This window comes from Plecotus auritus (genome assembly GCF_963455305.1).
Source record: "Plecotus auritus genome assembly, chromosome: 5".
NCBI lineage: Eukaryota > Metazoa > Chordata > Mammalia > Chiroptera > Vespertilionidae > Plecotus > Plecotus auritus.
In genome coordinates, this window is record NC_137776.1 from 63,406,992 (window position 1) to 63,422,620 (window position 15,629).

The following is a 15,629-nucleotide window of genomic DNA, read 5'->3' on the forward strand; positions in this document are numbered from 1 at the left end:
TGACAATTTTCTCTGCTACAACAATGACACTAAAATTGAAAAGAGAATACAAAAAGTCAAAATAAACTGGAATCTCCAAAAGCAAAATTTTCATAATTGAAACATTCTGTAGAACCAGTGTAATTTAAAGCTATTTTTTTTAGCTACCACTTCATTTCTTGCAGTAGCAAGATGAAATAATATATATTTTTAACTTTGAGGTACATTTAATAATAGACCTCTTTTCCAAAGAGGTGAATTGCTTACAGATGCTAAACTAGATTATTTCTGGTGTTTCTCCTATATTAATTTCCTGTGGCTGCTGAAACAAATGATCACAAATTTGGTGGCTTAAGGCAATGGAAGTTTATTCTCTTACGGTTCTGGAGGCCAGAAATCCAAACTCAGTTTCACTGGGTAGAAATCAAGGTACTAGTAGGTCAGCATTCCCTCTGGAGGCTCAAGGCAGAATCTCTTCCTTGCCTCTTCTAAAGCTTCAGGGCAACTGCCTGCATTCCTTCACTTGTAACCAATCATTCCTACTCTGCCTCCCTGGTCACATTGTCTTGTCTTATTCTGTGTGTGTCAAATTGCTCTCTGCTCATCAGGATACATGTGATTGCATTTGGGGCCAACCAGATAATCCAGGATAACTTCCCCATCTCAAAACCCTCGATGGAATCACATTGTGAAGTCATTTTAGTTGTATCAGGTAACATTCATAAGTTTTAAGGATTAGGATGTGGAAATCTTTGGGGGTCATTTTTCAGCCTACTACAGCTCCAAATCTAGGCATTTTCAAAGAAACAATTTCATTCTCCAGGAAGATTTTTCCTTTATGTGGGTGAAAGGCTGAAACTATTTCTGTGATAACAGCAGGTTTTTAAGTAACTTTGAAATTTTTGTATGAACTTTTTTACTCATTAATTTATATAATAAGCAATTATTGCTATAGAAGATTAAAAAAGGAAAAGAACTAATTATTTCTTTCAAGAAGAGTTTACAACTTATTTCTGAAGATACGATGGATAAACATACATAACTGAATGACAGCGTAAGGGCTAAAATGTAAGAGAAATATTGAGAGAGTATAAAAGTAAAAAAAAAATGAGAAAAATTTAAATGAGTTCAGAAGAAGGAAATATCAATGTAGATTGCAAAGTAGAAAAAAATGCAATACTATATGAAGAAGATTGAGTTTTGATTTGGAACTAGATAAACTATGTAAACTATGGAACTGTGTAAACTAGAATTTATATAGTTAGAAAAGTAGGTAAAGGTCCATGTTGGTATAAGAAAGATGATTAAAAAACAAACAGATAAATAACATTTTTTTTAAAAAATCTGGTCTGGCTATACTCAGTAGAGAATAGCTTCAGGGCAACTGCCTGCATTCCTTCACTTGTAACCACATCATTCCTTCTCTGCCTCCGTGGTCACATCGTCTTGTCTTGAGCTGAGAATCTGTATAGGTGAGCAACAGGAGATAAACTTACAAAGGTAGGAAGTGGTCAGATTAGATAGAACTTGGGCTTGTAAAGAATATTATTTTTATCTTGTAAAAACCAGGAACTTAAAAAAATATTTTGTTAGCTTTTCTAGTTGGGAGTGATATGTTGGAAGGAGTCCTCACTTCATTATGGAACATGAGTAGAGTGAAGATGGGAGCAGATTGGAGCTATGGGGAAGCTATATTGACAACTATTATACTAATCAAACTATCAAGGCAATCAAAGCCCAGATAGATAAAGTAGAATTATTAATGAAAGAAAGTAGGAAATAGATAAAAATGACACTAGAAAGAATCCACAGGGCTTATTGTCTAGTTTGGGGATAACAGGGGTGATGAAAGATAAGAGAGGAAAATGTAAAAGATGGGTAAAAAAAAAAAAGGCTTTGAATAAAAGATGTAGTTATAGATACACTGAGCTTGGGGCTACACTTCTTCATTCAAATATAAATGTGCATTAGTCAGTTTGAAACAATGGGTGGAAGCCCAGTGACTGTTAGGACTTTGGAGCTTCTTTATAGGTAAATTTGAGGGGATCTATTACCTAGGAAAATTAATAGGCTCACTGGCTTCTACCTGTATCCCAAAGGCTTTGTTGACACAAGACTGGTCTTGTAACTGTAAGCCCTGTTGAGACTTTCTCAGAATGAAAGTAACTCTTGGATTGATGGACTTGAGGATGAGCAGAGACCTCAGGATCTCCGGAAAAAGTGGACCAATGTAAAATGTTTGTTTTGGGATATTCTCTCCTGCTAACATCATAGACTAACACCAGTGTCTCTTATAGGCTAAGATAATAAGGTTTTGTTGAATGAATGATTGAGCCAAATTACCATTTCATCCTCAGTATATTCTACTCTTCAAGTAGGAGCATAAGCCAAGACCAGAGATGTTCTCACAACCAAGCATTAATTAGATTGAAAGACTCTTAGAATAATTCCAATTTCTATAGAAGTTATACTAACTCTGCTCTCTTCTAGCTTGCATATATCCAACTCATTTAAACATTTAATGAATGGTACGTATTCATTCTTTCCTCATAGGCCATTTCATTTCACTTGCAAATTTACTTCGTGAAATCCCTGGTGAGTTTAAATTCCATTATGCAAGTTACTAAAATTGGACAAAATTAGTGTAGAAATGGCTTCTAAGTAATTATATTATTTATAAAAATGCAAACTTTAAAATGAATACCTATGTGTTGAATGAATATATTCATTACAATCTGGGAGTACATTAGCATGTACTACTAAAATAATTAAACTTTCTCTAGCAGAGGGTCTGAAATGAGGAAAGTATCTATAACTCTCAAAAATTTGTAATATACCTGTTATAATGTTAGATTCTTCTTAAGTATAAATAATTTTAAGGAGAAGGAGATATTTGTATAAAAGTATAGATAAGACCTGATGGTCTCTTCTTTATCTTGGCAGACAAGGAGTTTTAATAACTGGTTAGGATAAGCTTTCCTAAAGGCTTGCTACCTTGAAAAATGGTTCTCAATCACCGACTGCAATAAATTACATGGAATGTTTCTATGTGCTTTCTAGCTTTCTTCAAATGAGTGTCTTTAGGGAAAAAGAGAAACATTATAAACGCATTTGCTAATATGTGAGCATTTTTCTATCACTTTATGTTTTTGTATTTTTTATATCTGGAAGGAATGAATACAATATGTATGGGGGTTGCTCCCCACCCCCTGTTTTGTTTTGAAGATGTATTGCAATTCAATGGGAAGCAGCATTGAATTTTAAAAAATTGTATACTGATACTTAATTTCAAATAAATGGTTATTTTAATAAATATTATATTAATCTAATTTGTACCCAAGTAAATTTGAAATAGAAATTAGTGTCAATATTTGAGTTGATATAATATGTGCCCAATGAGACTAAGATCTATTTGCCAATTTTTGTGTTGGCTCCTTTAAGATGATATAAATGTCATTTGAAAGCATCTCATTAAAAAGAATGGTATTTCTACATAAAAAAGAGAAAACATAAAGGCAAACAATGATTGGAATACATAAACTATTTAAAAGTCTGTATATGAAAATACACTGTAAACAAAAATGTCAAGTCAGAAAAATATCTGCAATATGACAGTAGTTAATAATCCTATTTAATAAAGTGTTTTTTTTATTTATTTTTTATTTTTTTAAAAAATATATTTTATTGATTTTTTTACAGAGAGGAAGGGAGAGGGATAGAGAGCTAGAAACATCGATGAGAGAAAGACATCGATCAGCTGCCTCCTGCACACCTCCTACTGGGGATGTGCCCGCAACCAAGGTACATGCCCCTGACTGGAATCGAACTCGGGACCCTTCAGTCCGCAGGCTGACGCTCTATCCACTGAGCCAAAGGGGCTTCGGCTTAATAAAGTGTTTTTATAAGTAGATAAGAGAAAAAAGAATCCTCTCAACCTCCAATAAAAACATAAGCAAAATCTATGACTCGGAAATTCACAAAGTATTGATGCCAATTTTAAAAAATACTTAAGTGTACTGATAATGTTAGAAATATAATTTAAAATAAAGTAAAATGTTTCTCCCATACTAAATTGGCAAAGATGTAAAACGAATAAAATACAATTCCCAATTAGGTTTTGCCACTGTGATCACAATCCTGGGGGAGTATGGTTGGGAACCAATATAAATGCAGTGAATATAAATTTGGCATAGTCAGCTGTTTTAAGTTCAAACTGGCTTTACCACCTCAATCATTTTATTAATCTCTCAGAGTTTACATTAGACTCATGAGTAAAATTAGGGTAATAACACCATGTATTAGATTGCTATGAGAATCGAAGAGGGTAAGGCATGTCAAATGTCTATCAGTGTCTCTTCCTATTTTAGCTATTAGGAATTAATAAAATATGTATGGGGGTTTCTTCCCTCCCCCATTATTATCCTATTAAATTGGTAAGACATTAAAAATGACAATTTGTCACTATAACCTGAAAGACCTATACTGCTGAATAACTGCTGATATTTCAAATTTACTTCTGGACTTTTAATTTTTTTTCTGAAGAAGTTAATATGGATGCTCACCGATTTTAGCTACAAGGGTATTGATGAGCCTTGTCTATAACAATAAAAGTTCACAAATAACACTTTGTGTTAAACAATAATGGATTGATTAAATAAATTATAATTTGGCCATTAATAATACATCCTGTTTAGGTTAAGAAGTTACTAGCCAATAGGTAGTTTAAAAAAAAAAAAGCAAATTTATTTAGGTTTTAGACAGTGAGCATGTTTTAAGTTTGTGAGTAGAGCAGTATGTGGCCAATAGTGCAATTAGAACAGTTATCAGTGAACTGTAGAGATATGAAAATGCACAGAGCATCCAGGGAATGGAAAATTATAAGACATATGTTTAGAATACAGGGATTATTAGGAAGATTATGCTGGAAAGCCAGATGGGAATACAATTACTACTAATGAATTTCTACTTTATTCTTTGAACAGAGAGAATTATTGGAGATGTTACTAAAATGTTAATTCTAATGTAGCATGTATGAGGTATACGAATGAACTTCTATAGGATGTATGGAAATAATGAGATGTTTTGACCATGCAGGTTAAAGAAGATATAGGCTAGGATAAATATAGAGTCCCTTATTGTAAAAGGACTTAAGGTTAGGAGTCAAGGGATTACTTTCATAGAAATATTAGGATTTGGTGACCAATTAAAATTCAAAAGTGAAGTGTCTATGTTGGGGTTCAATTTTGTATGATTGTGTAAAAGGGAAGAAAATGAGTACATCTGAAAATAGTTGTGATTTTAATAATTAATTGGCAATAGATTCTAGAGCTCAGGAGAGAGGCTGGTGAGGAAGATATAAAATCTGAGTCATTAGCATTGTAGGGAACATAGAAATGCTTCCAGGAATCTACCAGGTACATTATCTTTTCAGAAGTATAGAGAACACAATCCCAAAACTTCTAGTAAAACACTTCCTACCAGTAAATTATGTTTTTTATTTCACATGTAAAAATATAGGTTCAAGTTTTAATCAAATTCCTTTTTATTTTCATCCTTTTGAAAATGTTTAATGATCATCATAATATTACTTGCTAGTAAAAGAGCATTTCAAGAACAGATAGGAATGGAGTGGCTAATTTTGTCATTGTTATTTGAGGTAGAAGACTTTTATTATTAAGATTTTTAAAAGAGCACTTCAAGATGATCAAGTGTTGAATTTAATAATAACACTCCACCTGCTATCTTGTTTTTCCAGTATTCCTGCTATAAAAACTTCCATGCATTCTTTCATCTATTTATTTAGTTTTTTTAGGTACCTACTATATCCCAAGCCTTGTGCCAGGTGCTAGGGATAAAGAGAGGAGAATGTGCTGGATATATGATTGTTTAAGAAAAATATATCTAACCAACTAATGAAGGTTAGTTTCTTAGTGATATCTCCAGAGCTTAAAAAAGAAAAGAAATACCAGAACTCCTGTGCAAAGAGAAATGGTTAAGGTATAATTGTCAACAGACATGAAGAACCTTCTTTTAGAAATGTAACTGAGTGGAAATACTAAAAAATCAGGGTTAACATTTGTTAATGACTTTTGTATAAAAGCAGGAGAGAGAAATTTGAATATTTTTATGGATTGAGGCTACTTTTAAGAATTCAAAACGAAATAACCATAAAAATAGATGCTGCTTCCATGGTAACAAAAAAGGATAGCAATAAAAATACAGGGAAGGTAGCTCTGAGAACAAAATCCTAAAATCTGTTCTTTTTTCAAGTAAGTCTAAAATTTAAACATGTTCCTATTATTAATGATCTTAGAAATATTTAGTTCTACCAAAGTATAAATCATAATAGGGTTTTATATAATGGGTTAATTTTTTCATAATATATATTTGTTAGAACTACTGTAGAGGCAGTTTATTTTATTAGCTTAACAATATCAGAGGAAGTGTTGTGCGTTTATCTTGCCTCTGGCATTAGTCACTAAATGAACATTTTGCTTTTTTCTTATAGAAGTACAAAGAGAAATAATTAAGAACATAAATAAAATAATAAGTAAATATAATAATTAATGGCAATAGGATGGTGGCGTAGGTAAACACCTAAACTGCTGCCTCGCACAACAATTTCAAAACTACAACTAAAAGACAAAACGTCTATCACCCAGAACTTCCAGGAGCCATAAAGGCAGAGTTCGGTCTCACTTCCTGGTCAGCCCTACTTCCTGATTGAGCAAGAACAAAGAAAGCCCGCGCGCGCCAAGGGCCAGAAGAACCTCCCACATCAGAATAACCAATCAGCTAGGACAGATACCCAGTCCCCAACCAATCATCCCATGGCAACTCCTTATCCTACCCCTCCCCTCCTGAGTGCTTGTATACCGCAACGCTCGAATAAAAAACGAGGCTTGATCAGAACCCTGTCTTGCCTCCGTTCTTCGTGTTCCTTGTTTGTTTTATTCTCTTAGGTGGTTCCTGCGTGCCCTCGTTGTTGCCCCGCGGGCCGGGGCACAGAACCACGGGAAAGCTGGCTGAGTGGAAGTTCTACAACTGGAAGGAAAGAGAAAAGAGCATTGAGACGTGCACAAGCACTGAAAAGCTGAGGTACGGAGGCGTGCGAATCGGGCTGGCGGCAGGCGACTGGGAGCGCTGCTTTTTTCAACCCGAAGGGAGATAAGCTCCCGATTACTCCGAACTCCAGTTTCTGGGGCGACGCGGGGGACCCAAACTCCTACGGGGAGAAGCTGGACTGTCTGCCATCGGGTAGGAAAGTGAGGGTGGCTTGCTTGCAGGGCTGCACACAGGAATAATTGTTTACTGCGCTGGGGCATGGGACGCGGTCGGAGACACAGAGCCGGCTAACTGGCAGCCATTTCTGTTTGCCACGCCCTAGCCTAGTGACACCCTGAGACCCCACCCTGCACAATCTACGAACCCACCCAAGCTCCAAGCAGTGGCTTTAGCATATGAATGGCCTGCCCTATCGCAGCTTAACCTAGCAAACTTGCAGCCCGGGTCAGACAGCTCCAAAACCTCCAAACCCCAAGCAAAGAGGAGAAAACTGTAGTTCTTACTGTAGCTCCTGCTGGGTGGCCTCAGACAGTGGCTGACCTGCATCCCATTGGAGATCCAGAAGCCAGTGTACCTAGTGGTCAGTGTGAGACACCAGATTTCAACTCCTCACATCCATAAGTGACACATTCAAGAGGCAGACTCAGTGAGCATCAAAGCCCCACTGAAACAAGTCCTGCACCATAAGCGTGTCTCCAGTGTAGCAGTTCTTCCATTAGAGACACAGAGGGTCCTCACAGCCAATTGGCCTGGAGGTCAATTCCTCCCAGTGTACCAACAGCAATCAAGGCTTAACTACACCAAGACTTTGCACTCAGCCCACAAGGGGGTGTACCAAGAGTGTCCTCCTCAGGTGATTGGGGAGGCTGAGCTACTGGCCCCTATATGTCACCTACCACACAAAGCCACTCCATCAACACAGGGAAGCAGCCAAAATGCGGAGACAAAGAAACATGTCACGAATGAAAGAAATGAAGGAAAGCAAACTACTGGACAACAGAGTTCAGAACCACATTTATAAGGTTACTCAAGAATCTTCTAAAAACTGCTGAGGAACTTAGTGAGACCTTTAAGGATCTTAATGAGAAAGCCAAAAAAATGGAAAAGGACCAGTCGGAATTAAGCATACACTGTCTGAAATAAAGAATATACAGAAATTCAACTGTAGATCAAAGGACCCCAAGAATCAAACCAAAGATATGAAATATGAGGAAACAAAAAACACCCAACCAGAAAAACAAAAAGAAAAAAGAATCCAAAAATATGAAGATAGTGTAAGGAGCCTCTGGGACAACTTTAAGCGTACCAACATCCGAATTATGGGGGTGCCAGAAGAAGAGAGAGAGCAAAATATTGAAAACCTTCTAGAAGAAATAATGACAGAAAACTTTCCCTACCTGGTGAAAGAAATAGACTTACAAGTCCAAGAAGCTCACAGAACCCCATACAAGAGGAATCCAAAGAGGACCACACCAAGACACATCATAATTAAAATGCCAAGGGCAAAAGACAAAGAGAGAATCTTGAAAGCAGCAAGAGAAAAACAGTTAGTTACCTACAAGGGAGTACCCATACAACTGTCAGCTGATTTCTCAACAGAAACTATGCAGGCCAGAAGGGAGTGGCAAGAAATATTCAAAGTGATGGACAGCAAGAACCTACAAGCAAGATTACTCTACCCAGCAAAGCTATCATTCAGATAAAGAGCTTCACAGACAAGAAAAAGCTAAAGGAGTTCATCACCACCAAACCAGGATTACATGAAATGCTGAAGGGTATTCTTTAAGAAGAGGAAGAAGAAGAAAAAGGTAAAGATAAAAATTATGAACAACAAAATGACATCAAATACAAAGCTACCAACAAGTGAATCTAAAAATCAAGTGAATAAAAAATCTGAAGAACAGAATGGACTGGTGAATATAATAGAATCAGGGGCATAGAAAGGGAGTGGACTGACAATTCTCAGGGGGGAGGGGGTGTGAGGGGTGCGGGAAGAGATTGGACAAAAATCTTACACCTATGGATGAAGACAGTGGTGGGGGGTAAGTGCATGGGGTGGGGTGGGGAATCAGGTGGAGGGGAGCTATGGTGGGGGGGGGAAGAGGAACACCTGTAATAATCTGAACAATAAAGATTTATTTAAAAAAAATAATTAATGGCAATAAGTACTGAATGTCTAGTATACGCCAGGCTAGTGTTAGCTGTTTTATAGATTTTACTAATCTTTAGAGAAAAAAAAAATGGGGAAAATCTTTTATACACTTTATAGATAAAATATTAAAGAGATTAACCAAAGAACTTATATGCATCTATACATAACCCATGGACACAGACAATGTGCAGTGAAGGCCTGTGCGGGGGGAGGGGGTCCAGGGTAGAGGGGGACACTGAGGAAAATAAAGGGGACATCTATAATACTTTCAAGAATAAAGATACATTTAAAAAGTATTATGTAAATTACCCAGGCTATACTAATGCTATAAAATGATGTTCTTTTGGTCTTGGTAAAAAAATGGCGACTGCGAGTGTGTCTCGGGATTCTGGGCTGTTGGGTCGGTGGCGGCCACGAAGTAGGTGAGGGCCTTCCACAAGCGAGCTGAACCCTCCAGGGCGAGGAGAGCTGAGCCCTCCAGGGCGAGGAGAGCTGAGCCCTCCAGGGCGAGGAGGGCTGAGCCCTCCAGGGCGAGGAGAGCTGAGCCCTCCACGGCAAGGAGGGCTCAGCTCGCTTGTGGAAGGCCCTCACCTACTTCGTGGCGCTCCCCGGGGTGGGGGTGAGCATGCTACACGTCTTTCTGAAGTGGCACCAAGGAGAGCACGAGAGACCTGAGTTCATCGCCTACCCCCATTGGTGCATCAGGACCAAGCCCTTTCCCTGGGGAGATGGTAACCACACACTATTCCGTAATCCTCATCTGAATCCGCTGCCAACCGGCTATGAAGATGAATAAAGAGAACCTGGACCACTACCCAGTGGGGACCACAGCACTGGTTTGGACCATATGCTGCACACGGACCAGAAAGGTGTATGGGACCTTAAGCTGACTTCTTTCCTAATGTAAAATGATGACTATAGAGTATACTGATCTTCCATCTCGTTGCTTATGGCAGATGGCTTAAATAAATAACTTAGGTTGGCCATAAAAAAAAAATGATGTTCTTTTATTATCAAAAGTTCATCTTTCTTCATTTTTGTTTAATTATGAAAGTAATACATATATACAAAATATGTGGAGTAAAAAGTAAAATTTCCTATTCCAATTCAATCTTTTCACCAGAGGTAATCTATATTCCACATAGATTTCTATACATATCTAGTAGAGTAGATAATGATCCATATAAATATAGATATTATAGATACTACATAGAGAAAAATGTTCACACATAATTTTTTTTGTAAATGAGATCATTCAAAATAAATTGTACTGATTTTATTACCCTCTTTTCAATTTTGATAACAATACATATAGACTTCTCTCAGTCATTTTGCTGGCTATGTAGTATTCTGTACTATGAATTCATCATGATTGAATTAAATATTCCCCTTTTGGTAAATATTTAGTTGTTTTCACTGTTTGTGTTATAATAAAAAAGGTTCCAGTAAACATTCTTGTATAGACATGAATAAATGTTCATAAAGGTGAAAAAATATCGGTTTTAATTTCTATCTTGTCACTAAATTCATGATGTAGAGACATTAGAATATCTGTAGGTATAGGATTTTAGCTTTTGTTCATTTCATTTGTGAATTCCTGAGGTTTTGACATTATGCATTTTGTCCTCATTTGCTCATACATGGTAAAATGTGATGAGTCTGAAATATTGGGCTGTTCTCATTACTGCAGGCTAGTTGAAAGTTTTGCCCTTTTAATTAAATTCTGTAGTACTTTCTTAAGAAACTTGGGATAATAAAAGAGTGTAATTAGTTCTTAATTTGACTGCCCATTGATTTGCTAAACTAAGTCTTTATTGTAATTGAGTTGTAAGCCATGGTCTAGTGTGATAGTTTTCACAATAATATGTCCCTCCCGCCCCCCCCCCCCCGCCCCCCAATATGAAGCTGATAAAAATAAAAAAGGAGAACTTACCTGATTTCCTCCCATACCATGACAGTTGAATATGCCCACTTTTTCATTTTCCTTGCGGCCCATGTTGTCTAAACATTGATTAGTCTCAACATTTCTTATCTAAAGGAAACACACACAAAAGCATAAGTCAGATAGAGATAAGTCAGAAAGTCTTTCTGATATCAAAATGTATATTGATAACAAAAGTATACACATGTGTAAGGAAATCTAAGAAGAACACATTGCTTTAAATTATGTATTTTCCATTTTCTGTTTCCATTTTCAGATCCATGTAAGTTTCTGAACCTCTACTGAAATAAATGTGCCAACACTGGCATTGTCATTAGCATCTACTCAAGAGGAGCTACTTGTTTACAGCATAGTATCAAAGAAGAAGGGAGCATCTACTTATTACAAATTAGGAATTCTTCTACAAATTCTTTTAAAATTAGAACAGTGTCCAAATTCCACTATACTGGTAGTCTATTCTTGAACTGTCTATAGTACCGTATGCAAATAAATACAAACAAGTTGGTTAAATATTCAAGTATATGTTTTTTATAGATTGCTTCAGTATTACTAGATGCTTCATTTTATATATTAATGGAGATTAATTACATTGTTTATTTCTGTAACTAAAACATATTCATACATCTTTTTTTTTAAAAAAACACATATTTTATTGATTTTTTACAGAGAGGAAGGGAGAAGGATAGAGAGTTAGAAACATCGATGAGAGAGAAACATCAGCTGCCTCCTGCACACCTCCTACTGGGGATGTGCCCACAACCAAGGTACATGCCGTTGACTGGAATCGAACCTGGGACCTTTCAGTCCACAGGCTGATGCTCTATCCACTGAGCCAAACAGGTTAGGGCCATACATCTTTTTTTTTATTCCTAATGCCAAACTTGACGGAAAGCAGTTGACCCTAAGAAAATCTATTACAAGGCTAAATGGTGATTTCACATTAAAAATTCCTCAAAAGCAAGATTAAATTGTTAACTGCAAACATAAGATTCTTGGTTTACAATCAAACACTGCATTAGCCCCATAATTAATATAAAGTTAATATATATTTGAGCCAAATATAAATATAAAAGATATTCATTAAGTTTAAAAATGCTAAAATTACTAAATCATGTACAAATGAATGCAAAAAAGGAGAAGAAAAACCTTTCTAATATCTGGAATGTTTTCAATTTTTTCCTTGGTCTCAACCCTAAGTATGTATTTGTTATACTTGTCCACTCTGCTTATCTCTGACTCTTATTACGACATGCATATTTCACTATTCACTCATAAATCACTTGGATATGTCTCCTTAGTTATCTATGGCTTAGGTACATGTTTATTCATTTTGGCGAATGAATAAGAAGATGGATTATGTTTACACATTTTGCTTTTCTGTATGGTACAGAACTCCATGGTCAAGTAATAGTTCCTGGAATTGGAAAAAATGATATGATATGCATTGAAGCCCCAATTGGCAACTGAGAACAGTGGGGATTGGAATTCACACTTGGTAAGGGTTAGAAAAAACTGAGCACAGTGGTCAAACCCTGTTCTAATGGGTTGAGATTTTGAGTTGGATTATGGATGCTTTCATCAAGAACTCTGAGCAGCAACCCATTAGAAAGCACAGAACACAATGTGGATATTAGAGGGAAAGGATATAAGCTCCAAGAAGAAAATTATGTCCAAATTGAGGAGGTGGGGACAATCGGGACAAAGGAAATGGAAGGTCCAGATAAAAACAGAAAAGATAAACAGAGTTAGGAGATCTCAAAAAAATAAGGGACAGTTGTTGTTTTTTTCCCAACTCTTCAAAAAGTACAGGAACAGGAGATCGAGACTAGTCAAATTAGAAATGTCTCCTGTGTAAACAGTTCCTGTCAAGGACAGCTGGAACCTTTACCCTAAACATCCCTGCTGGGTAGAAAAGGAATTGGCTTTGTTATGAAAACCTCCTTTACTTTCCACCAGCACTCAGTGTTAAAAATTATTCACACAAAAAACACACTGGCTTTAGTCCCTCAAATTTATCCTGAGAAGAACCTTCAGCTAGTGAGTTTTAAGAATTCACAGCACAGTGTTCAGACCCTTCATTAGAAAGAAGACTTTTTGCCAAAACCGGTTTGGCTCAGTGGATAGAGCATTGGCCTGTGGACTGAAAGGTCCCAGGTTCGATTCCGGTCAAGGGCATGTACCTTGGTTGCGGGCACATCCCCAGTAGGAGGTGTGCAGGAGGCAGCTGATCGATGTCTCTCTCTCATGGATGTTTCTAACTCTCTATCCCTCTCCCCTCCTCTCTGTAAAATATCAATAAAATATATTAAAAAAAAAAAAAGAAGACTTTTCACTGACTTATAAATGGATTATATAAAAATACTTTTTCCAGTTTTAACTATTATCTGATTGTCCTGAATCAAATTCTCACGAGTATTTATTAGTAATGTGGGTGTTATCCTGGCCTCATTTCCATCAGACACCCCACTACTTCCCTTTGCTTCCTACTGCAAAGATTGTAATATGACATGGTCATAAAATTGACAGCTCATATTTTGGGATTTGTGAGAATACCTTGCCACCTAATTTTGTTGTCAACATTGTCATCAATTTTTGATTTTGCTCTCCTCTATGCTCCTTCTATTTTCATGGGGGAATTCAAGGACATTCATACACCATGTCACTGCTGCCACTATGTTTTCAGAATTCCAGAATAGACTCATTTTGGGGACTGCAAGAAAAGAAGCCTGTTACAATTTTGACATGTTCTAACTTTTCTACAGAGTGGTTTGTTCGTTTCTGGACAAGTAATATTGTCCCTTAGAATGTAGCAGATGCTAAGAGTATACAATATAGGAACTTGACTCAAGTCTGATGAGGCTGGCTGGACATGGGATCTAAGAGACTAGGAATAGACAGACGTCAGTGGCTTAGGGCAGCTGTCAGAATGAGACAGGAGAGACGACTACCACCACCACCACCAATACCATCCACCAGCAATAATAATTAGCAATTATGTAATTGCATGTGTCATGTGCTATTCTAAGCACTTCCATATAATAGTTAATTTAAAATTTATAACCAACCTATTACCTCCACATGACAAATGAAAGCATTAAGATACAGTGAAGAAACTTGGCCAAATAAGGAATTGAAAGTTATGAGTTTGGGAGCTGCCCAACCCTGACATCCTGAGAGGCAGGCAGAATTCATCAGAAAGGAGGCCCGGGAGGAGCAAGGGAGGATTGAGTTCCAGTTGACCAGAAATAAAGGTAACAACAGGCAATCCAGACAATGGTGAAGGCACAGAACAAGACATATGAAAACTGGCGAGGTTCAGATCAAGAACCGTGTTCAGAAGACTACAAATAAAGTTTTCTTTCATGTTGAGTGCCACACTGATGGGCTGAGGTCACGTAAATGATTTCTGGCAATGGCCAGGATGACATTAGATACAAACAGGATGGGGCACAGAGTATCAGGGGACAGGGGTATCAATACCCATCTTAAAAAAAATAGAAGGAACATATCTTAGGGGTACAGATAATATCTGAAAAGTTTATGCCACTAGGCCTGTGATATCCAGATTTTTAAAAAATTCCATGCACATGTAGAAGGCAGATTGGTTTATATCAGATTGTTTCCAAATTAGTAAGCCCAACACTATGGGGATTTTCTACATTTTTCTTCAAAATATAAAAATGGTCACTAGTGCGTACTGGCAATCCTTAAAAAGAAAATCTTAATGCAAATTATAAGATATTGGCATGCCAGAAAGTTCAAACCATGCATCTCATCTTTTGAGATGCAAAGGATAATCAGATTTAGGGTAATCTTGTGTGATATTTTAAATCAAAACCTTTCTAAGAACATCCTGGGACCTTAGTCAAAGAATGTTGTATAAGCAAAGAAGTGAAATTTCTGGAAAGATCCTGATCTTGACACCGGTACCTGACAATACCAATTGCTTGATCATGCCATTAAGAAAAATCTAGGCAACCAACCACTGAAGAACTCTATCTGTTAGAAATTCCTTACAGAGTTTGTTCTACGACTTGTATCAGCATAAAGTATAGCACACTCATAGTTCTGAAATCTGGAAGATTCTTTGGATTCATTTTTTATGTTAGCAAGCCTTTTTCAAAATGTTTCTACTCACCAGCTTTTGCTCCCTCTGCTGGATCTTAATAGCAAGCAACAATGAGAACTCCAATTCTAAAAAGAGGCATTTAAGTATATTTTCTCTTTACCAAATTGTGAATAAATCAGAGGAATGTGTGCAAAACCTATATGCTTAACAAATCCAAGCTGACTTTGATTTAGAATGCCCTGATTAATGACTGTGAAATTTTAAAATTCTGAATATGTGATACCTTAACCCCATTACATCAAAAAAAGAACATAAGAAATGAAACAATTTTATTTATTTTGGTGAATAACAAAAACAAACAACACAAATCCTGGGAGAATTCAGTGTATGCCCAACTTGCATATATAGTTTGTTGCAGTTGT

The 15,629-nt window shown here is 36.7% G+C and overlaps 1 protein-coding gene across 12 annotated transcripts in view; it reads right to left on the reverse strand.

Moving 5' to 3' along the window:
* The window catches only part of GALNT13 (polypeptide N-acetylgalactosaminyltransferase 13), a 499,062-nt gene that overhangs the window by 31,866 nt on the left and 451,567 nt on the right, over window positions 1-15,629 (reverse strand). For all 12 annotated transcript variants that reach the window (XR_013960615.1, XR_013960616.1, XM_080668540.1 and 9 more), the window contains exon 11: window positions 11,130-11,228. Coding sequence is in view for 10 of the 12 variants with exons in the window: in XM_080668540.1 (XP_080524666.1) it covers window positions 11,130-11,228 (99 nt within the window). In the remaining 2 variants the exon portion in view is untranslated. The remainder of the gene's footprint in view (window positions 1-11,129; window positions 11,229-15,629) is intronic.